The sequence below is a fragment of the Oncorhynchus keta genome, unplaced genomic scaffold (assembly GCF_023373465.1).
Source record: "Oncorhynchus keta strain PuntledgeMale-10-30-2019 unplaced genomic scaffold, Oket_V2 Un_scaffold_5451_pilon_pilon, whole genome shotgun sequence".
Lineage (NCBI taxonomy): Eukaryota > Metazoa > Chordata > Actinopteri > Salmoniformes > Salmonidae > Oncorhynchus > Oncorhynchus keta.
In genome coordinates, this window is record NW_026290961.1 from 335001 (window position 1) to 355000 (window position 20000).

A 20000-nucleotide genomic window follows, 5' to 3' on the forward strand; every position below is an offset into this window, starting at 1 on the left:
TTTCTATAACACACTGAGCAGAACATTAACATACAGACACTATATCACCATTTCTATAACACACTGAGCAGAACATTAACATACAGACACTATATCACCATTTCTATAACACACTGAGCAGAACATTAATGTACAGACACTATGTCATCATGTATAGACACTATGTCACCATTTCTATAACACACTGAGCAGAACATTAATGTACAGACACTATATCACCATTTCTATAACACACTGAGCAGAACATTAATGTACAGACACTATGTCATCATGTATAGACACTATGTCACCATTTCTATAACACACTGAGCAGAACATTAACATACAGACACTATGTCATCATGTATAGACACTATATCACCATTTCTATAACACACTGAGCAGAACATTAACATACAGACACTATATCACCATTTCTATAACACACTGAGCAGAACATTAACATACAGACACTATATCACCATTTCTATAACACACTGAGCAGAACATTAACATACAGATCACATTCATGTACAGACACTATATCACCATTTCTATAACACACTGAGCAGAACATTAACATACAGACACTATATCACCATTTCTATAACACACTGAGCAGAACATTAATGTACAGACACTATATCACCATTTCTATAACACACTGAGCAGAACATTAACATACAGACACTATATCACCATTTCTATAACACACTGAGCAGAACATTAACATACAGACACTATGTCACCATTTCTATAACACACTGAGCAGAACATTAACATACAGACACTATATCACCATTTCTATAACACACTGAGCAGAACATTAACATACAGACACTATATCACCATTTCTATAACACACTGAGCAGAACATTAACATACAGACACTATATCACCATTTCTATAACACACTGAGCAGAACATTAATGTACAGACACTATATCACCATTTCTATAACACACTGAGCAGAACATTAACATACAGACACTATATCACCATTTCTATAACACACTGAGCAGAACATTAACATACAGACACTATATCACCATTTCTATAACACACTGAGCAGAACATTAACATACAGACACTATATCACCATTTCTATAACACACTGAGCAGAACATTAACATACAGACACTATATCACCATTTCTATAACACACTGAGCAGAACATTAATGTACAGACACTATATCACCATTTCTATAACACACTGAGCAGAACATTAACGTACAGACACTATATCACCATTTCTATAACACACTGAGCAGAACATTAACATACAGACACTATATCACCATTTCTTTGTCTTTCAGAATGAGAGAGAACAGATTATGACCACCAACCTCTGGCTGTTCCAGGTGATGGTCTTTACACTTCCAGCTCTAACAGGCACCAGTTAACCAACACTGTGGATGACTCCCAAATGCCTCCCTTTCACTATATATTCTCTATGTAGTGTGGCACGTTATACCAGTGCCCAGTAGTGCACTATAGGACTGGGCTCTCCAACCGTGTTCCTGGAGAGATACCCTCCTGTAGGTTTTAACTCCAACCCTGTTCCTGGAGAGATACCCTCCTGTAGGAGTAGCTCTCCAGGAACAGGGTTGGAGTTAAAACCTACAGGACAGTAGCTCCTCAGGAACAGGGTTGGAGAGCCCTGCTATATAGGGACTAGGATGCTATTTGGGATGTTCATATTGTAATCTCCACATATTAAATCATTGTACATTATCTCAGTGTTTGAAATGTTGAGGTGTGTGTTTCTGGGTGGTGTAGTTTATGGGTCCCTGTCTGTCTCTGTCTCCAGGAGTGGAATGACTACAGACTGAGATGGGACCCAGAGAAATACGAAGGCATCAAAAAACTACGAATCCCATCTCAACACATCTGGCTTCCTGATATTGTTCTCTACAACAAGTATGTAACGCAGGTGCAGTGTGTGTGTGTGTGTCATAATGAAATGTAATCCTATTCACATGTACCATACATTTATAGATGTATATGGATTACTGTATTGTTGCAGATGTTTGTTTGCGTGTGTGTGCCTTTCAGCATGTGTGTGTGTTTGTGTGTGTGTGTGTGTGTGTTTGTGTTTGTGTGTGTGTGTGTGTGTGTGTGTGTGTGTGTGTGTGTGTGTGTGTGTGTGTGTGTGTGTGTGTGTGTGTGTGTGTGTGTGTATTTACCTTTGTTCATGTGTGTATCCGTGTGTGTATAAGTCCCCCCTCCTGGTAGAGGCATTCTGACAGTCTCTCTGTTCCACAACGCTCATGTGGAAAATCCACAGCTAAAATAAGCTTTATGTTTCTACTGTGATTTTTAATTGAAATTTAGTGCAGAAATAATGGTCCTGATGTCTCCTCAAGGACCAGGCTGTTAACGAGGGGGAGGGATTAACGAGGAACAGTTAATTAATGTGGAATAATCACACCTCGTTATCACACCAGTCTGTACATACTATCTATCTGTTAGTGGTTCCACCTTTACTCAACCCTGCAGTGTGTGTGTGCTCTCATGTTAGCATTTATGTGTGTGTATGTGTGTTTGTGTGTATGTGTGTGTGTATGTGTGTGTGTGTGTGTGTGTGTGTGTGTTCTCGTGTGTGTGTGTGTGTGTTCTCATGTTAGCATTTGTGTGTGTGTGCGTGTGTGTGTGTGCGTGTGCGCGTGCGTGTGCATGTGTGTGTGTGTGTGTATGTGTGTTCTCGTGTGTGTGTGTGTTCTCATGTTAGCATTGTGTGTGTGTGTGTGTGTGTGTTCTCATGTTAGCATTTTGTGTGTGTGTGTGTGTGTAACATTGATGTGGACTCTCTCGCCCTGCAGTGCGGACGGGGTGTACGAGGTCTCCTTCTATTGCAACGCCGTGGTGTCCAACACAGGAGACATCTTCTGGCTCCCGCCTGCCATCTACAAGTCAGCCTGCGCCATCGAGGTCCAGCACTTCCCCTTCGACCAGCAGGTAACGTTGGTGTTGTTGTAATATGGTTGTTGTTGATGCTGTCTTGACTGGGTGATTAACAAAATGCTAAGCTGTGTCTCAATATATTTCAGTTGTGATTTTCATGAATAGGAATATTTTCTAGGAATATTTATGTCCGTTGCGTTATGCTAATTAGTGTCAGTCGATGTTTACTCTCCCGCACGCGGGATGGGGAGTCACTAGTTAAAGAAGGCTGGAAGGCTGGACCAATGAGAGACAGTTAACTGTCCTTTTGATCTGTGCTTCTGGGGGCTGTTACAGAAGGCTGGACCAATGAGAGACAGTTAACTGTCCTTTTGATCTGTGCTTCTGGGGGCTGTTACAGAAGGCTGGACCAATGAGAGACAGTTAACTGTCCTTTTGATCTGTGCTTCTGGGGGCTGTTACAGAAGGCTGGACCAATGAGAGACAGTTAACTGTCCTTTTGATCTGTGCTTCTGGGGGCTGTTACAGAAGGCTGGACCAATGAGAGACAGTTAACTGTCCTTTTGATCTGTGCTTCTGGGGGCTGTTACAGAAGGCTGGACCAATGAGAGATAGTTAACTGTCCTTTTGATCTGTGCTTCTGGGGGCTGTTACAGAAGGCTGGACCAATGAGAGACAGTTAACTGTCCTTTTGATCTGTGCTTCTGGGGGCTGTTACAGAAGGCTGGACCAATGAGAGACAGCTAACTGTCCATTTGAGAAATATAGACTTAAAATTGTCATGTTATAATTGTCATGGTATAATTGTCATGGAAATATTGTCATGGTATAATTGTCATGGTATAATTGTCATGGTATAATTGTCATGGTATAATTGTCATGGTATAATTGACATTGTATAATTGTCATGGTATAATTATCATGGTATAATTGACATGGTATAATTGTCATGGTATAATTGACATGGTATAATTGTCATGGTATAATTGACATGGTATAATTATCATGGTATAATTGACATGGTATAATTGTCATGGTATAATTATCATGGTATAATTATCATGGTATAATTGACATGGTATAATTGTCATGGTATAATTGACATGGTATAATTGTCATGGTATAATTATCATGGTATAATTGACATGGTATAATTGTCATGGTATAATTATCATGGTATAATTGACATGGTATAATTGTCATGGTATAATTATCATGGTATAATTGACATGGTATAATTGTCATGGTATAATTATCATGGTATAATTGACATGGTATAATTGTCATGGTATAATTATCATGGTATAATTGACATGGTATAATTGTCATGGTATAATTGACATGGTATAATTGTCATGGTATAATTATCATGGTATAATTGACATGGTATAATTGTCATGGTATAATTATCATGGTATAATTGACATGGTATAATTGTCATGGTATAATTATCATGGTATAATTGACATGGTATAATTGTCATGGTATAATTATCATGGTATAATTGACATGGTATAATTGTCATGGTATAATTGACATGGTATAATTGTCATGGTATAATTATCAGGGTATAATTGACATGGTATATTTGTCATGGTATAATTATCATGGTATAATTGACATGGTATAATTGTCATGGTATAATTATCATGGTATAATTGTCATGGTATAATTGTCATGGTATAATTGACTCAACAACAACAACCAATATAGAAATTAAATGTTCTTAATCAAATAGAAAAGTTACATGTAGCTGTTTATTAAAGTTATCTGTCTGCTTTAACAATCCTGTTTACTGGAATATCCCACTGGTCTGACTGATGCTGTCTGACTGATGCTGTCTGACTGATGCTGTCTGATGTGATGCTGTCTGACTGATGCTGTCTGATGTGATGCTGTCTGACTGATGCTGTCTGATGTGATGCTGTCTGACTGATGCTGTCTGACTGATGCTGTCTGATGTGATGCTGTCTGACTGATGCTGTCTGATGTGATGCTGTCTGACTGATGCTGTCTGATGTGATGCGGTCTGATGTGATGCTGTCTGACTGATGCTGTCTGGTTGTCTGATGTCACTGATGTTGTCTGACTGATGCTGTCTGGTTGTCTGATGTCACTTATGTTGTCTGATGTGATGCTGTCTGGTTGTCTGATGTCACTGATGTTGTCTGATGTGATGCTGTCTGGTTGTCTGATGTCACTGATGTTGTCTGATGTGATGCTGTCTGGTTGTCTGATGTCTCTGATGTGGTCTGACTGATGCTGTCTGGTTGTCTGATGTCACTGATGTTGTCTGATGTGATGCTGTCTGGTTGTCTGATGTCACTGATGTTGTCTGATGTGATGCTGTCTGGTTGTCTGATGTGATGCTGTCTGGTTGTCTGATGTCACTGATGTGGTCTGATGTGATGCTGTCTGGTTGTCTGATGTCACTGATGTTGTCTGATGTGATGCTGTCTGGTTGTCTGATGTCACTGATGTGGTCTGATGTGATGCTGTCTGGTTGTCTGATGTCACTGATGTTGTCTGACTGATGCTGTCTGGTTGTCTGATGTCACTGATGTTGTCTGATGTGATGCTGTCTGGTTGTCTGATGTCACTGATGTTGTCTGATGTGATGCTGTCTGGTTGTCTGATGTCACTGATGTTGTCTGATGTGATGCTGTCTGGTTGTCTGATGTCACTGATGTTGTCTGATCTATCTATCCATCTAGAACTGCACGCTCAAGTTCCGCTCGTGGACCTACGACCACACCGAAGTCGACCTCATCCTCACCAGCGACTTCGCCAGCCGGGACGACTTCACGCCGAGCGGCGAGTGGGACATCGTGTCGCTGCCCGCCCGCAAGAACGAAGACCCCGACGACATCACTTACCTGGACATCACCTACGACTTTGTCATCAAGAGGAAGCCACTGTTCTACACCATCAACCTGATCATCCCCTGTGTCCTCATCACCTCTCTGGCCATCCTGGTCTTCTACCTGCCCTCTGACTGTGGGGAGAAGATGACCCTGTGTATCTCTGTCCTGCTGGCCCTCACTGTCTTCCTGCTGCTCATCTCTAAGATAGTACCGCCCACCTCTCTGGCTGTGCCTCTCATAGGTAGGTAGAACCGCCTATCTCCCTGGCTGTGTCTCTCATAGGTAGGTAGAACCGCCCATCTCTCTGGCTGTGTCTCTCATAGGTAGGTAGAACCGCCCTCTCCCTGGCTGTGCCTCTCATAGGTAGGTAGAACCGCCCTCTCTCCCTGGCTGTGCCTCTCATAGGTAGGTAGAACCGCCCACCTCCCTGGCTGTGTCTCATAGGTAGGTAGAACCGCCCATCTCCCTGGCTGTGTCTCATAGGTAGGTAGAACCACCCATCTCTCTGGATGTGTCCCATAGGTAGGTTGAACCGCCCATCTGTCTGGCTGTGTCTCTCATAGGTAGGTTGAACCGCCCGTCTCCCTGGCTGTGTCTCTCATAGGTAGGTAGAACCACCCATCTCTCTGGATGTGTCTCATAGGTAGGTTGAACCGCCCATCTGTCTGGCTGTGTCTCTCATAGGTAGGTTGAACCGCCCGTCTCCCTGGCTGTGTCTCTCATAGGTAGGTAAAACCGCCCATCTGTCTGGCTGTGCCTGTCATAGGTAGGAAGACGTAGTGGGTTGGTTTGTTCTGGTCAATTTCTCTATACATTTTAAGAAATTAATATTAATTTAAGTACTGCATTTTTTTAAATTCCATGTGGGGAATTCCTCTCTCTCTCCGTGTGTGTGTGTGTGTGTGTGTGTGTGTGTGTGTGTGTGTGTGTGTGTGTGTGTGTGTGTGTGTGTGTGTCTGCCTGGTCGTGTGCCTGTGTGCGTGCGTGTGTGTGTGTGCCTGTGTGGGTATGTGTGTGTATGTGTGTGTATTTGTTTGTGTGTGTGTGTGTGTGTGTGTGTGTGTGTGTGTGTGTGTGTGTGTGTGTGTGTGTGTGTGTGTCTGTGTGTGTGTCTGTGTGTGTGTGTGTGTGTGTGTGTGTGTGTGTGTGTGTGTGTGTGTGTGTGTGTGTGTGTGTGTGTGTGTGTGTGTGTGTTAATGAACCAACCTCTCCTCTTCAGGGAAATACCTGATGTTCACTATGGTGTTGGTCACCTTCTCCATCGTGACCAGTGTGTGTGTCCTCAACGTCCACCACCGCTCCCCGTCCACCCACCGCATGCCTGACTGGGTCAAACGTCTCTTCCTGCTCCGCCTCCCCGCCTTCCTCCTCATGAGACGACCCGGGAACAATAACGTCCAGGAAAAAGTTAGACGGAAGCACGCCACTGCCGGGAACACCACCTCCGGGAACCCTGGGAATTCCCGAGGAGGGGTGAAAAAGCGCTATTCCGACATCAAGCTGGGAGGAATCCAGACGGACTCTGACTCGTTCTATGTGAAGGAGGATTCGGCCCGGAGGTTTGGCTGGAAGGTGGGAGACGTGTCGGGGGACGGCGGTGTCCCGGAGATCAGGCGTCGCGTGGCGGTCCAGTGGGACGCTGACCTGGAGGAGGCGGTGGATGGAGTGAGGTATATCGCTGAACACATGAAGACGGAGGACGGAGATGAAGGGGTGAGGAGGAGGAGGAGGAGGAGGGAGGAGGAGGAGGAGGAGGAGGAGGAGGAGGAGGAGGAGGAGGAGGAGGAGGAGGAGGAGGAGGAGGAGGGGGTGGAGGAGGAGGAGGAGGAGGAGGAGGAGGATGGAATCTGTTCAAATGATCTGTGTAGATTTGTAAATGGCATATACATTTTTTACAATCACAAAATCTCTCTTTCCCTCCCTCTCTCTCTCTCTCGCTCTCTCCCTCTCTCTCTCTCTCCCTGTCTCCCCCTACACCTCCCCCTCTCTCGCTCTTCCCCTCTCGCTCTCTCTTTCTCCCTCTACCCCCTCTCTCTCTCTCTCTCACTCTCTCCCTCTCCCCCCTCTACCCCTCCCTCTCTCTCCCTCTCCTCCCTCTACCCCTCTCTCTACCTCTCTCTCTCTACCGCTCTCTCTCTGTCTCTCTCTCCTCCCTCTCCTCCCTCTACCCCTCTCTCTCTCTCTCTCTCCTCCCTCTACCCCTCTCTCTCTCTCCCTCTCTCTCTCTCTCTCTCTCTCTCTCTCTCTCTCTCTCTCTCTCTCTCTCTCTCTCTCTCTCCTCTCCTCCCTCTCTCTCTCTCTCTACCTCTACCTCTCTACCTCTCTCTCTCTCTACCCCTCTCTCTCTTTGTCTCTCTATCTCCTCCCTCTACCCCTCTCTGTCTCTCTCTCTCCTCCCTCTACCCCTCTCTGTCTCTCTCTCTCCTCCCTCTACCCCTCTCTCTCTCTCTACCTCTCTCTCTCCTCCCTCTACCCCTCTCTCTCTCTCTCTCTCTCTCTCTCTCTCTCTCTCTCTCTCTCTCTCTCTCTCTCTCTCTCTCTCTCTGTCTCTCTCTACCTCTCTGTCTGTCTCTCTCTCTCTCTCTACCCCTCTCTGTCTCTCTCCTCTCCCCCTGTAGATCATAGAGGACTGGAAGTACGTAGCGATGGTAATTGACCGTCTGTTCCTGTGGATCTTTATCCTGGTGTGTGTGGTGGGAACCCTGGGTCTCTTCATGCAGCCCCTCTTCCAGAGCTACAACACTCCTACTGCAGACAGCAACGAGTGAGTCACACACACACACACACACACACACACACACACACACACACACACACACACACACACACACACACACACACACACACACACACACATCACACACACACACACACACACTGGGTCACACACACACACACACAGAGCTACAACACTCCTACACAGACAGCAACACACACACACACACACACACACACACACACACACACACACACACACACACACACACACACACACACACACACACACACACACACACACACACACACACACACACACACACACACACACACACACACACACACACACACACACAGAGAGAGCTACAACACTCCTACAGCAATGAGTGAGTCATGCTATTGACATCAACGAGTGAGTCACACACACACACACACACAGAGGCTGACGTACATGTACACACACGGGCACGGACACACACTTACAAATAGACACAAACACACACCTAAATATTGACATACATTAAAACACAAACTAACACACACACACACGTAGACATGGTCAAATAAACAGATGAATCCAATAACATCGCTAAAACTCAACTCTCTTCTATATTCCTGTATCATTGTGATATTTCAACATGTTTTATTTGTCCTCTCTCAGGTATGGTGATTTCTGAGAGCCCCTGGGCGTCGGAGAGGGAAACCCTGTAGCAGCTAAACGGGCCGTTGTCCTACGAACTCTGGAGCAACATGTGCCAAAGCAGCGTCAGTAGTACTTCTCCCCTCGGCAGCAGCTCATGAAGCATTATAAGACATTATAGAGGTACTATAGGGTCTACTGTGAGCCGTATGCTGGATCTCTCTCTCTAACTCTCTCTGGGCTCTCCACTCTTCAAGACAAGATCTCAACGAACAACAGGACGCTTTCAGGTTCTCTTCTCTTCCTTCTCATGTACTATTCATGGACACTGTCTCTCTTTTGTTTTGTGTGTTCGCTCTCTCTCTCTTTCTTTCTTCTTTCTGTCTGTCTCTGTCTCTGTCTCTGTCTCTCTCTCTTTCTTTCTTCATTCTGTCTGTCTCTTTTTTTCTTTCTTCCTTCCTTCCTGTCTGTCTCTGTCTCTGTCTCTCTCTCTCTCTCTCTCTCTCTCTCTCTCTCTCTCTCTCTCTCTCTCTCTCTCTCTCTCTCTCTCTCTCTCTCTCTCTCTCTCTCTCTCAAGCCATAACACTTGCAGTAGCCTATCAAAAGTATAGGCCTAAAATTCTACACTTAAAGCTAAAGGAAAGAAACTCATTTGAAGGACTGACACATGTCATTGTGAAGAGACTTGTTATTAAAAGATGGTTTGTTTTTTAAAAGACTAATGATCACGCTGCTTCCCTAGTTCCACACAACACACTGCTTATTGTGTTTAAATAACAACTGTATGAAAACGGACGGTAAACCTGTCAGTATGCTACTCTACTTCCCACATATCTGACTACATGTCTGAGTCCAAAATGGCACCTTATTCCCTATATAGTGCCCTACTTTTGACAAGAGCCCTATGGGTCCTGGTCAAAAGGAGTGCACTATCTAGGGATTAGGGTGCGGTTTTTGGATGTAGCCCATGTTCCAGGATGTAGCTGGGACGTTCACTTTGCGTCTGCCTTAATAATAGATGGATACAGCCAATGACGATAGACTAATTATTACAGGAGGAATAATAGATGGATACAGCCAATGACGATAGACTCATTATTACAGGAGGAATAATAGATGGATACAGCCAATGACGATATAGACTCATTATTACAGGAGGAATAATAGATGGATACAGCCAATGACGATAGACTAATTATTACAGGAGGAATAATAGATGGATACAGCCAATGACGATATAGACTAATTATTACAGGAGGAATAATAGATGGATACAGCCAATGACGATATAGACTCATTATTACAGGAGGAATAATAGATGGATACAGCCAATGACGATATAGACTAATTATTACAGGAGGAATAATAGATGGATACAGCCAATGACGATATAGACTAATTATTACAGGAGGAATAATAGAAGGATTTTAACACCAAGATACTGTTGATTCCAGATCAATATGAAATCTGGAGGATACTGTTGATTCCAGATCAATATGAAATCTGGAGGATACTGTTGATTCCAGATCAATATGAAATCTGGAGGATACTGTTGATTCCAGATCAATATGAAATCTGGAGGATACTGTTGATTCCAGATCAATATGAAATCTGGAGAATACTGTTGATTCCAGATCAATATGAAATCTGGAGAATACTGTTGATTCCAGATCAATATGAAATCTGGAGAATACTGTTGATTCCAGATCAATATGAAATCTGGAGAATATTGTTGACTCCAGATCAATATGAAATCTGGAGAATACTGTTGATTCCAGATCAATATGAAATCTGGAGAATACTGTTGATTCCAGATCAATATGAAATCTGGAGAATACTGTTGATTCCAGATCAATATGAAATCTGGAGAATACTGTTGATTCCAGATCAATATGAAATCTGGAGAATACTGTTGATTCCAGATCAATATGAAATCTGGAGAATACTGTTGATTCCAGATCAATATGAAATCTGGAGAATACTGTTGATTCCAGATCAATATGAAATCTGGAGGATACTGTTGATTCCAGATCAATATGAAATCTGGAGAATACTGTTGATTCCAGATCAATATGAAATCTGGAGAATACTGTTGATTCCAGATCAATATGAAATCTGGAGAATACTCTTGATTCCAGATCAATATGAAATCTGGAGAATACTGTTGATTCCAGATCAATATGAAATCTGGAGAATACTGTTGATTCCAGATCAATATGAAATCTGGAGGATACTGTTGATTCCAGATCAATATGAAATCTGGAGGATACTGTTGATTCCAGATCAATATGAAATCTGGAGAATACTGTTGATTCCAGATCAATATGAAATCTGGAGGATACTGTTGATTCCAGATCAATATGAAATCTGGAGAATACTGTTGATTCCAGATCAATATGAAATCTGGAGGATACTGTTGATTCCAGATCAATATGAAATCTGGAGAATACTGTTGATTCCAGATCAATATGAAATCTGGAGAATACTGTTGATTCCAGATCAATATGTAATCTGGAGAATACTGTTGATTCCAGATCAATATGAAATCTGGAGGATACTGTTAATTCCAGATCAATATGTAATCTGGAGAATACTGTTGATTCCAGATCAATATGAAATCTGGAGAATACTGTTGATTCCAGATCAATATGTAATCTGGAGAATACTGTTGATTCCAGATCAATATGAAATCTGGAGAATACTGTTGATTCCAGATCAATTTGTAATCTGGAGAATAATGTTGATTCCAGATCAATATGTAATCTGGAGAATACTGTTGATTCCAGATCAATATGAAATCTGGAGGATACTGTTGATTCCAGATCAATATGAAATCTGGAGAAAAACAACAAGAGCAACAATGGGCTCCTTTGTATTATGTCAAATAAAATGCTCTAAAAAACACCTTTAGTCTGTTTTACTGAGGTGTTTGAAATCACGGGGGGAAACACGAGGACTGAGTCTCAGCTGGCACACTGTGGGCTCTGGTCTAAAGTAGTGCACTATGTAGGGAATAGGGCTCTGGTCTAAAGTAGTGCACTATGTAGGGAATAGGGCTCTGGTCTAAAGTAGTGCACTATGTAGGGAATAGGGCTCTGGTCTAAAGTAGTGCTCTATGTAGGGAATAGGGCTCTGGTCTAAAGTAGTGCACTATGTAGGGAATAGGGCTCTGGTCTAAAGTAGTGCACTATGTAGGGAATAGGGCTCTGGTCTAAAGTAGTGCACTATGTAGGGAATAGGGCTCTGGTCTAAAGTAGTGCACTATGTAGGGAATAGGGCTCTGGTCTAAAGTAGTGCACTATGTAGGGAATAGGGCTCTGGTCTAAAGTAGTGCACTATGTAGGGAATAGGGCTCTGGTCTAAAGTAGTGCACTATGTAGGGAATAGGGCTCTGGTCTAAAGTAGTGCACTATGTAGGGAATAGGGCTCTGGTCTAAAGTAGTGCACTATGTAGGGAATAGGGCTCTGGTCTAAAGTAGTGCACTATGTAGGGAATAGGGCTCTGGTCTAAAGTAGTGCACTATGTAGGGAATAGGGCTCTGGTCTAAAGTAGTGCACTATGTAGGGAATAGGGCTCTGGTCTAAAGTAGTGCACTATGTAGGGAATAGGGCTCTGGTCTAAAGTAGTGCACTATGTAGGGAATAGGGCTCTGGTCTAAAGTAGTGCACTATGTAGGGAATAGGGCTCTGGTCTAAAGTAGTGCACTATGTAGGGAATAGGGCTCTGGTCTAAAGTAGTGCACTATGTAGGGAATAGGGCTCTGGTCTAAAGTAGTGCACTATGTAGGGAATAGGGCTCTGGTCTAAAGTAGTGCACTATGTAGGGAATAGGGCTCTGGTCTAAAGTAGTGCACTATGTAGGGAATAGGGCTCTGGTCTAAAGTAGTGCACTATGTAGGGAATAGGGCTCTGGTCTAAAGTAGTGCACTATGTAGGGAATAGGGCTCTGGTCTAAAGTAGTGCACTATGTAGGGAATAGGGCTCTGGTCTAAAGTAGTGCACTATGTAGGGAATAGGGCTCTGGTCTAAAGTAGTGCACTATGTAGGGAATAGGGCTCTGGTCTAAAGTAGTGCACTATGTAGGGAATAGGGCTCTGGTCTAAAGTAGTGCACTATGTAGGGAATAGGGTTCTGGTCTAAAGTAGTGCACTATGTAGGGAATAGGGCTCTGGTCTAAAGTAGTGCACTATGTAGGGAATAGGGCTCTGGTCTAAAGTAGTGCACTATGTAGGGAATAGGGCTCTGGTCTAAAGTAGTGCACTATGTAGGGAATAGGGCTCTGGTCTAAAGTAGTGCACTATGTAGGGAATAGGGCTCTGGTCTAAAGTAGTGCACTATGTAGGGAATAGGGCTCTGGTCTAAAGTAGTGCACTATGTAGGGAATAGGGCTCTGGTCTAAAGTAGTGCACTATGTAGGGAATAGGGCTCTGGTCTAAAGTAGTGCACTATGTAGGGAATAGGGCTCTGGTCTAAAGTAGTGCACTATGTAGGGAATAGGGCTCTGGTCTAAAGTAGTGCACTATGTAGGGAATAGGGCTCTGGTCTAAAGTAGTGCACTATGTAGGGAATAGGGCTCTGGTCTAAAGTAGTGCACTATGTAGGGAATAGGGCTCTGGTCTAAAGTAGTGCACTATGTAGGGAATAGGGCTCTGGTCTAAAGTAGTGCACTATGTAGGGAATAGGGCTCTGGTCTAAAGTAGTGCACTATGTAGGGAATAGGGCTCTGGTCTAAAGTAGTGCACTATGTAGGGAATAGGGCTCTGGTCTAAAGTAGTGCACTATGTAGGGAATAGGGCTCTGGTCTAAAGTAGTGCACTATGTAGGGAATAGGGCTCTGGTCTAAAGTAGTGCACTATGTAGGGAATAGGGCTCTGGTCTAAAGTAGTGCACTATGTAGGGAATAGGGCTCTGGTCTAAAGTAGTGCACTATGTAGGGAATAGGGCTCTGGTCTAAAGTAGTGCACTATGTAGGGAATAGGGCTCTGGTCTAAAGTAGTGCACTATGTAGGGAATAGGGCTCTGGTCTAAAGTAGTGCACTATGTAGGGAATAGGGCTCTGGTCTAAAGTAGTGCACTATGTAGGGAATAGGGCTCTGGTCTAAAGTAGTGCACTATGTAGGGAATAGGGCTCTGGTCTAAAGTAGTGCACTATGTAGGGAATAGGGAATCTGGTCTGGTAAAGTAGTGCACTATGTAGGGAATAGGGCTCTGGTCTAAAGTAGTGCACTATGTAGGGAATAGGGCTCTGGTCTAAAGTAGTGCACTATGTAGGGAATAGGGCTCTGGTCTAAAGTAGTGCACTATGTAGGGAATAGGGCTCTGGTCTAAAGTAGTGCACTATGTAGGGAATAGGGCTCTGGTCTAAAGTAGTGCACTATGTAGGGAATAGGGCTCTGGTCTAAAAGCACTAGTGCACTAAAGTAGTGCACTATGGAATAGGGCTCTGGTCTAAAGTAGTGCACTATGTAGGGAATAGGGTTCTGGTCTAAAGTAGTGCACTATGTAGGGAATAGGGCTCTGGTCTAAAGTAGTGCACTATGTAGGGAATAGGGTTCTGGTCTAAAGTAGTGCACTATGTAGGGAATAGGGCTCTGGTAGTGCACTATGGAATAGGGCTCTGACACTATAAAGTAGTGCACTATGTAGGGAATAGGGCTCTGGTCTAAAGTAGTGCACTATGTAGGGAATAGGGCTCTGGTCTAAAGTAGAGACTGGTACACTAAAGTAGAGACTGGTACACTACTCTCTCTGTAGACACTATAACATTACCTACCACCCAGAGACTGGTACACTACTCTCTCTGTAGACACTATAACATTACCTACCACCCAGAGACTGGTACACTACTCTCTCTGTAGACACTATAACATTACCTACCACCCAGAGACTGGTACACTACTCTCTCTCTAGACACTATAACATTACCTACCACCCAGAGACTGGTACACTACTCTCTCTGTAGACACTATAACATTACCTACCACCCAGAGACTAGTACACTACTCTCTCTCTAGACACTATAACATTACCTACCACCCAGAGACTGCTCAAGGCTACACAGGAGACACTCAATATGCACACACAAACACACACTCAAGTGCACACACAGTCAAGTGCACACACACACACACACACACACACACACACACACACACACACACACACACACACACACACACACACACACACACACACACACACACACACACACACACACACACACACACACACACACACACACACACACACACACTTACATTCAGATGGTCTCTATGTTTCCTAGCAGAGGTGTGGCCAAATGCACTCTCAATATAATGGACATTGGGACTGTGAGTCTGGGGTGTGTGTGTGTGTGTGTGTAGGGCTCTGTGTGTAGTGTGTGTGTGTGTGTGTGTGTGTGTGTGTGTGTGTGTGTGTGTGTGTGTGTGTGTGTGTGTGTGTGTGTGTGTCGCCCATTGCTGTCTGCAGTAGGAGTGTTATAGTGTATCTGTATCTTGTATCCATTACATAAACTCAGTGTATCATCAAACATTCCTCCTCTTCTAGTCTCTAACCTGGGTGGGTCGAGCCCTGAATGCTGATTGGGTGACAGCTGTGGTATATCAGACCGTATTCCACGGGTATGACAAAACATGTATTTTTCCTGCTCTAATTACGCTGGTAACCAGTTTATAATAGCAATATGACACCTCGGGGGTTTGTGGTATATGACCAATGTAGCACGGCTAAGGGCTGTGTCCAGGCACTCCACGTTGCGTCGTGTCTAAGAACAGCCCTTAGCCGTGGTATATTGACCATATACCACACCTCCTCGTGCCTTATTGCTTAATGACACTTCATCCACACTAGAGGTCAACTCAGGTTCATGATTTAATACCGTTCACATCAACTCCACCGTCATGTGGAGAAGATCCAGCTCATCAAAATCCTTTTATCTCTCAGCACAAACTGTGTGAATCACAGGCCCAGAACACCGTGAGTTACTTCACGTGGCGGAGGGATATCGACAGGGGCCCTATATTTACTGTGTGCCCCACTACCTATTAACGTGTCATGATACGGACATAAAGCTGAGTGATGCGTTTCTGGTGTGGACAACGTAGAGACCTTGGCCTGTATCCCAAATGGCCCCCCGACCTCCTATTTAGTGCACTGCTTCTACAACAGTAGGGCATTACATAGAAAAAAAGTGTGTCATTTGAGACGTTGGCCTGGACAGGGTGTTATTTAGGAGGTAGTGAAGATACTGCAAAGTGCTGTCCGACTCAGAAGTCTTCTGGTATCCATCTTGTTGTGGTACGTTTTCCCAGTCGTATACTGTAAGTCATTGGTATACACAGTATACAATGTTAAAGCCCCCATGCAGTCTGTGTCATTTTCTTTTCAAATCCTCATTGTATCTCTAATATTTAATGAAAATAACTTCAACATGTATGTATGTAGCCTCCCTTGGCCCTTGAAATGCTCAGTCTGGTTGTCTGTGGGGGTGTTAGGAAACACGTTTGAAGATATTTAGACACAGCCCTGATTGGCTGATAGGATGGTCTAGACCCCACCCCTTACCTAGATGAACAGTCATTGGTCTATAGTCCCAGTCGGTATTAGATAGAACGTTGCGGGTCCAACCGCCTGTGAGGAAACAACATCCTGTGGTTACCTAGGTTACCCCATTGTCTCACTGCAAAAACTTGACCTTTAAAAAAAAATAGTATATTTAAGTACGTCTCAAGATTACTGTTGTGTCGGATAGACGGCAGAAGGTTATGCACAGGGTGTGTGTTGGATAGACGGCAGAAGGTTATGCACAGGGTGTGTGTTGGATAGACGGCAGAAGGTTATGCACAGGGTGTGTGTTGGATAGATGGCAGAAGGTTATGCACAGGGTGTGTGTTGGAAGGTTATGACACAGGGTGTGTGTTGGATAGAAGGCAGAAGGTTATGCACAGGGTGTGTGTTGGATAGAAGGCAGAAGGTTATGCACAGGGTGTGTGTTGGATAGACGGCAGAAGGTTATGCACAGGGTGTGTGTTGGATAGACGGCAGAAGGTTATGCACAGGGTGTGTGTTGGATAGACGGCAGAAGGTTATGCACAGGGTGTGTGTTGGATAGAAGGCAGAAGGTTATGCACAGGGTGTGTGTTGGATAGACGGCAGAAGGTTATGCACAGGGTGTGTGTTGGATAGAAGGCAGAAGGTTATGCACAGGGTGTGTGTTGGATAGACGGCAGAAGGTTATGCACAGGGTGTGTGTTGGATAGAAGGCAGAAGGTTATGCACAGGGTGTGTGTTGGATAGACGGCAGAAGGTTATGCACAGGGTGTGTGTTGGATAGACGGCAGAAGGTTATGCACAGGGTGTGTGTTGGATAGACGGCAGAAGGTTATGCACAGGGTGTGTGTTGGATAGATAGAAGGTGAAGGCAGAAGAAGGTTATGCACAGGGTGTGTGTTGGATAGACGGCAGAAGGTTATGCACAGGGTGTGTGTTGGATAGACGGCAGAAGGTTATGCACAGGGTGTTATGTGTTGGATAGACGGCAGAAGGTTATGCACAGGGTGTGTGTTGGATAGAAGGCAGAAGGTTATGCACAGGGTGTGTGTTGGATAGACGGCAGAAGGTTATGCACAGGGTGTGTGTTGGATAGACGGCAGAAGGTGATGCACAGGGTGTGTGTTGGATAGACGGCAGAAGGTTATGCACAGGGTGTGTGTTGGATAGAAGGCAGAAGGTTATGCACAGGGTGTGTGTTGGATAGACGGCAGAAGGTTATGCAGAAGGTTATGCACAGGGTGTGTGTTGACAGATGTTGGAAGGTTATGCACAGGGTGTGTGTTGATAGACGGCAGAAGGTTATGCACAGGGTGTGTGTTGGATAGACGGCAGAAGGTTATGCACAGGGTGTGTGTTGGATAGACGGCAGAAGGTTATGCACAGGGTGTGTGTTGGATAGAATGCACAGGGTGTGTGTTGGATCAGCAGAAGGTTATGCACAGGGTGTGTGTTGGATAGACGGCAGAAGGTTATGCACAGGGTGTGTATTGGATAGACGGCAGAAGGTTATGCACAGGGTGTGTGTTGGATAGACGGCAGAAGGTTATGCACAGGGTGTGTGTTGGATAGACGGCAGAAGGTTATGCACAGGGTGTGTGTTGGATAGACGGCAGAAGGTTATGCACAGGGTGTGTGTTGGATAGACGGCAGAAGGTTATGCACAGGGTGTGTGTTGGATAGACGGCAGAAGGTGATGCACAGGGTGTGTGTTGGATAGACGGTGATGAAGGTTATGCACAGGGTGATGCACAGGGTGTGTGACAACAGTAGGGCATTACATAGAAAAAAAGTGTGTCATTGGATAGACGGCAGAAGGTTATGCACAGGGTGTGTGTTGGATAGACGGCAGAAGGTTATGCACAGGGTGTGTGTTAGATAGGCGGCAGAAGGTGATAGACGGCAGAAGGTGATGCACAGGGTGTGTGTTGGATAGACGGCAGAAGGTTATGCACAGGGTGTGTGTTGGATAGACAGGGTTGGCAGAAGGTTATGCACAGGGTGTGTGTTGGATAGACGGCAGAAGGTTATGCACAGGGTGTGTGTTGGATAGAAGGCAGAAGGTTATGCACAGGGTGTGTGTTGGATAGACGGCAGAAGGTTATGCACAGGGTGTGTGTTGGATAGAAGGCAGAAGGTTATGCACAGGGTGTGTGTTGGATAGACGGCAGAAGGTTATGCACAGGGTGTGTGTTGGATAGAAGGGTGTGGCAGAAGGTTGTGTTGCACAGGGTGTGTGATGGACAGACGGCAGAAGGTTATGCACAGGGTGTGTGTTGGATAGACGGCAGAAGGTTATGCACAGGGTGTGTGTTGGATAGACGGCAGAAGGTTATGCACAGGGTGTGTGTTGGATAGACGGCAGAAGGTGATGCACAGGGTGTGTGTTGGATAGACGGCAGAAGGTTATGCACAGGGTGTGTGTTGGATAGACGGCAGAAGGTGATGCACAGGGTGTGTGTTGGATAGACGGCAGAAGGTGATGCACAGGGTGTGTGTTGGATAGACGGCAGAAGGTTATGCACAGGGTGTGTGTTGGATAGACGGCAGAAGGTGATGCACAGGGTGTGTGTTAGATAGACGGCAGAAGGTGATGCACAGGGTGTGTGTTGGATAGACGGCAGAAGGTTATGCACAGGGTGTGTGTTGGATAGACGGCAGAAGGTTATGCACAGGGTGTGTGTTAGCTAGACGGCAGAAGGTTATGCACAGGGTGTGTGTTAGATAGACGGCAGAAGGTGATGCACAGGGTGTGTGTTGGATAGACGGCAGAAGGTTATGCACAGGGTGTGTGTTGGATAGGCGGCAGAAGGTTATGCACAGGGTGTGTGGGTTTAAATGATCAGGTTGTGCGTCCTCTTTGGTTTTATGGAATGTTAATTAACCGTCTCTTGGAGTTGCCATCCTGTACACTGTCATGTCCCTTATTCAGGAGTGTCCCTTGTACACTGTCATGTCCCTTATTCAAGAGTGTCCCTTGCACACTCTTTTCTCTGTATATATCAATGATGTTGCTCTTGCTGCAGGCGATTCCCTGATCCACCTCTACGCAGACGACACCATTCTATATACTTCCGGCCCAACCTTGGACACTGTGCTATCTAACCTCCAAACGAGCTTCAATGCCATACAGCACTCCTTCCGTGGCCTCCAACTGCTCTTAAACGCTAGTAAAACCAAATGCATGCTTTTCAACCGTTTGCTGCCTGCACCCGCACGCCCGACTAGCATCACCACCCTGGATGGTTCCGACCTAGAATATGTGGACATCTATAAGTACCTAGGTGTCTGGCTAGACTGTAAACTCTCCTTCCAGACTCATATCAAACATCTCCAATCTAAAATC

General features: G+C 44.8%; 1 protein-coding gene across 3 annotated transcripts in view; it reads left to right on the forward strand.

Moving 5' to 3' along the window:
- The window catches only part of LOC127929172 (neuronal acetylcholine receptor subunit beta-2-like), a 58269-nt gene extending 48587 nt beyond the window's left edge, over nt 1-9682 (forward strand). For all 3 annotated transcript variants that reach the window (XM_052517009.1, XM_052517011.1, XM_052517010.1), the window contains 7 exons: nt 1297-1341; nt 1791-1900; nt 2803-2938; nt 5599-5989; nt 6968-7461; nt 8367-8512; nt 9128-9682. In XM_052517009.1, the coding sequence (XP_052372969.1) occupies nt 1297-1341; nt 1791-1900; nt 2803-2938; nt 5599-5989; nt 6968-7461; nt 8367-8512; nt 9128-9143 (1338 nt within the window). In that variant the 3' untranslated portion in view covers nt 9144-9682. The remainder of the gene's footprint in view (nt 1-1296; nt 1342-1790; nt 1901-2802; nt 2939-5598; nt 5990-6967; nt 7462-8366; nt 8513-9127) is intronic.
- Nucleotides 9683-20000: the final 10318 nt, after the last annotated feature.